Below are 3,713 nucleotides of genomic sequence, written 5' to 3' on the forward strand. Positions count from 1 at the left end.
AAAAAGTTATGGCAATTTTAAGTAAAAAAAATTGAAAAAATATCGAAAATTAGCGATTTTTAAATTTGTAATTTTTTGGGGGATTTCCCCCGTTTACGGGGAACGAGGGAATTTTTTTCAATTTTTGAGGGTAATGTCTTCGACTAGATACGATTTGTGATCTTTTGACATATTGTTCATCAAAATCGGTCCAGCGAGAGCTGAGATTGAGCGTTCACAGACACAAAAAAAAAAATAAAAAAACTCATCATAGTAAAATTAATACCTTCTCAGCTTCGCATCGAAGCTAAAACACATCTTAGTAAAACCAATATCTTCTCAGCTTCGCATCGAAGCTAAAAAATTTATAAATATGCAACATTACAAAATATAAATCGATTCCTAATTCAATAATAAAATTATGATTATATATTTATTGAAATAGTGTTTAATTTTAAATTATATTGTGTTTCTAAAAATCTAGTAAGTAATAAAATTTTAAAATGGGTAGTTGGAAAATTTAGTTCATGAAATTTAGACGTTAAGATGGTATATAATCAAACGTAATTTCAAATATGGTTATTACTAAATTGGTTATTTTTTTAAGATTATTGTATAAAAACAAACAATGTTTTGCTGCCTAAAATAAATATGTTTTTATTATGTTGTTTGCCTAGTGGTAATTTCGCCCAGGGCGCTAATATGAGTAGCACCAGCACTGCGTATTTGTATGAATTATTTTATTTGATAATTATGTTTTATTATTATTATTAATTCGATTGGCTTAGCCCGATGTTTCCTTTATTTTTTTATTTTAGTGTATAAAACTTATAACTTTGTTAACTGTTAAACTTTATCAAAAATGACCAAATCAGTATAATTTTTTTTTTATTTAGATGCATGTCTTTATCAATCATTTGGTTTTTTTTTTTTTATAAATCTAACCCTTTACCTGCCCACAATAGGGATTCAAAATAATAACTTAAGCCATAACGACAAACATTGTCATTGTTCTCATAAAATTGTGACGTCTATGAGCATTATAATATAGTAGTAATAACCACTTCATTGATAAGACCACGCCTTCTCGTTACCCCCCCCTTCCATTGAGAGACCACGCCCGCTATATGACCTTGACATTACCCCCACCATCGAGAAACCACGCCCATCGTATGACATGCCCCTCCCCCCGACCACGCCCACAATACGAATGTGTTGGTGAAGGGGTGAGGCGGGGGGGAACCAGAATCCCCTAAATTACACTTAGGTCGTAGGGACGTTTGTGCTGATCAGGCACTAGTGTGGTATTGAAATGCTAATGTTGGTGAAGGATGAATAATCTGTACGTTACATTTTAATCTGAAATTAGATTTTTTTTATCACTTCTAAGTTTTTATATTATTACTAATAATAAAAAAATAAGTATTTACTTATGAAAATTGTATTAATTTATAACTGATTTTGATTTTTAATATGTTAAAAATAAGGATTGCAAAATATCAATTATTTTTGATCCTTTAAAGTTGATTTTTGTGAAATTTTTTAATAAAAAAAATTGAACTGTTACCATGACTTTTAACTCAACTTGTAGGTTTGAAATTAACGTCATTAAATAGAAAATTTTATAATTACTATTTACAGTTAATTTATTAGAAAAGCCTAATATTTTTTTGCAATTCAATCGTAATAGAACACTAGAATAGAAATCATAGTAATCATTTCTAAGTAACTTTGGTGTTTAAAAAGATTTTACAGTTGAAATATTCATAACTTTATTAATCTTATAGATTTACTATAATTAAAAAACCAATAAAAAAATCTACTTAATTAAGCGTATAATAAAATTTGATATAATTGTAAAAATCCATTGTTAAATCCTGATAAAACTAAAAATAATTTTTTTTTTTTGGTCATTTCAAAATAATTTCAAACAATCATTTTTTTTTAACTTACGTTATTTAATTTTTTTAAACAACTAATATAATTTCAAAATATTAAAATCATCATCAGTATTAATGAAAAATTACTAAACAACACTTATAATAAAAATTCATAAAAATTGAAAATATATTTTATTTCATACATTTAACAATTATTTTAAATTATGATAACATACATATGTAAAAAAGAATTTAAAGGTACATGTTGATGGGTAAAAACTCATTTGGAATTTCCAGTAATATATCTTCTAAATTTTCTTCTTCTATGAAAATAATATAATAGATTACTAATAATTCATAAAGCATATTGAGTAATGTTCATTTTTAATAAAAATGGCAAAAATTATTGAAATATTGCTTTGATATTAATCTCTTTNTATTGAGTGATGTTCATTTTTAATAAAAATGGCAAAAATGATTGAAATATTGCTTTGATATTAATCTCTTTATGATAAATCTTTCATTAAAAAAACAAAAATTATTTATAGTTATTAAATATTGATATTAATGTTATAAAATTTATATAAATATGTGAACTATGAGTATGAGACAAAAATAATCACTAATTAAAAAAATGACACGTTTTTAAAAAATAATATAGTACTTTTATTAAAGTTAATTAAATGAAAACAATGATATACTTTTTATTAAGAACAACTAATAAATAATTATATTCATAAATTGTAAAATATAATCATATCTATGTTATTCAATGATACAATGATATTGTATCAAGGCACAATGCAACATCAAATTTAAGAAAAGAACTAATGTAACAAATAAGAAAAAAATCGAAAACTAAAAGACTAAAATATAACAGAATAATTCAAAAGAAATTTAGATGAACTTGGTATAGGAGAAAAATCTGGCATAGCATGAAGATGGACATTATTAGAGTTGTAGATAAAATAATTGGTAAAAAACCCAGCACAGGGGGGTCGCGGCACAGTGGTGACATGGCATAGTTGGATCAAGTATAATGATATCTGACAGTGATTAAAATCACTATAAAAAAAAAAACGCTTCGATGCAAATCTTTAGATAGTGTTTAATTTTAAAAAATTGGTGGATTAATCCAAAAGCTTCATAAACTGCTAGTTCCTTATTAATATCCTGATTAAGATAAAGTATGTTGAATGAAAAAAGGATTATTAAAAAGTAGTATTTCCCATAAAAAAAATATATTGATCAATACACTTTTCAATAAGTTTTAGCATTATAAAGTTAAAAATGTAAAAAATAAAATTGAGAATTTTCACACAATGATAGCATTTGGTAGCCATTTTCACCGTGAAGACAAAATAAAGTCCGAAATTTTTTTTTTACATAATAAAGTAGATTACATTAGCTTTAATTTAAGATATATATAAAAGTTTCAGACCTTCCGGAACACTTTCAAAAGTTAAGTTGAAAAAGTAAATTTTTTGTGATAAAGTTGTCATTTTGATCCCCCCCTGTAGGCAGGTAAAAAGTCAGATTTATAAAAAAAATATACCAAATGATAGGTAAAGACATCATGCATCTACAAAAAAAAGAATTATATTGATATGTTTATTTTTAAAAAAGTTACGGCAGTTTTTAGTAAAAAAAATTGAAAAAATTTCGAAAATTAGCCATTTTTAAATTTGTAATTTTTTTGGAGGTTTCCCCCATTTACGGGGAACGAGGGAATTTTTTTCAATTTTTGACGGTAATGTCTTCGACTAGATACGATTTGTGATCTTTTGACGTATCATTGAAAGAAATCGGTTCGGTGAGAGCTGAGAAAAAGTGGTAACAGACACAAAAAAAAAA

General features: G+C 25.5%; 1 protein-coding gene across 8 annotated transcripts in view; it reads right to left on the bottom strand.

The window, feature by feature from the left end:
- Positions 1 to 2,022: 2,022 nt before the first annotated feature.
- Positions 2,023 to 3,713, bottom strand: part of LOC126900971 (uncharacterized) — a 14,577-nt gene continuing 12,886 nt past the window's right edge. For all 8 annotated transcript variants that reach the window (XM_050677047.1, XM_050677044.1, XM_050677046.1 and 5 more), the window contains one exon: positions 2,023 to 2,182. In XM_050677047.1, coding sequence (XP_050533004.1) covers positions 2,112 to 2,182 — 71 coding nt within the window. In that variant the 3' untranslated portion in view covers positions 2,023 to 2,111. The remainder of the gene's footprint in view (positions 2,183 to 3,713) is intronic.

The sequence above is a fragment of the Daktulosphaira vitifoliae genome, unplaced genomic scaffold (genome assembly GCF_025091365.1).
Source record: "Daktulosphaira vitifoliae isolate Bord-2020 unplaced genomic scaffold, ASM2509136v1 Scaffold_3, whole genome shotgun sequence".
NCBI classification, from domain to species: domain Eukaryota; kingdom Metazoa; phylum Arthropoda; class Insecta; order Hemiptera; family Phylloxeridae; genus Daktulosphaira; species Daktulosphaira vitifoliae.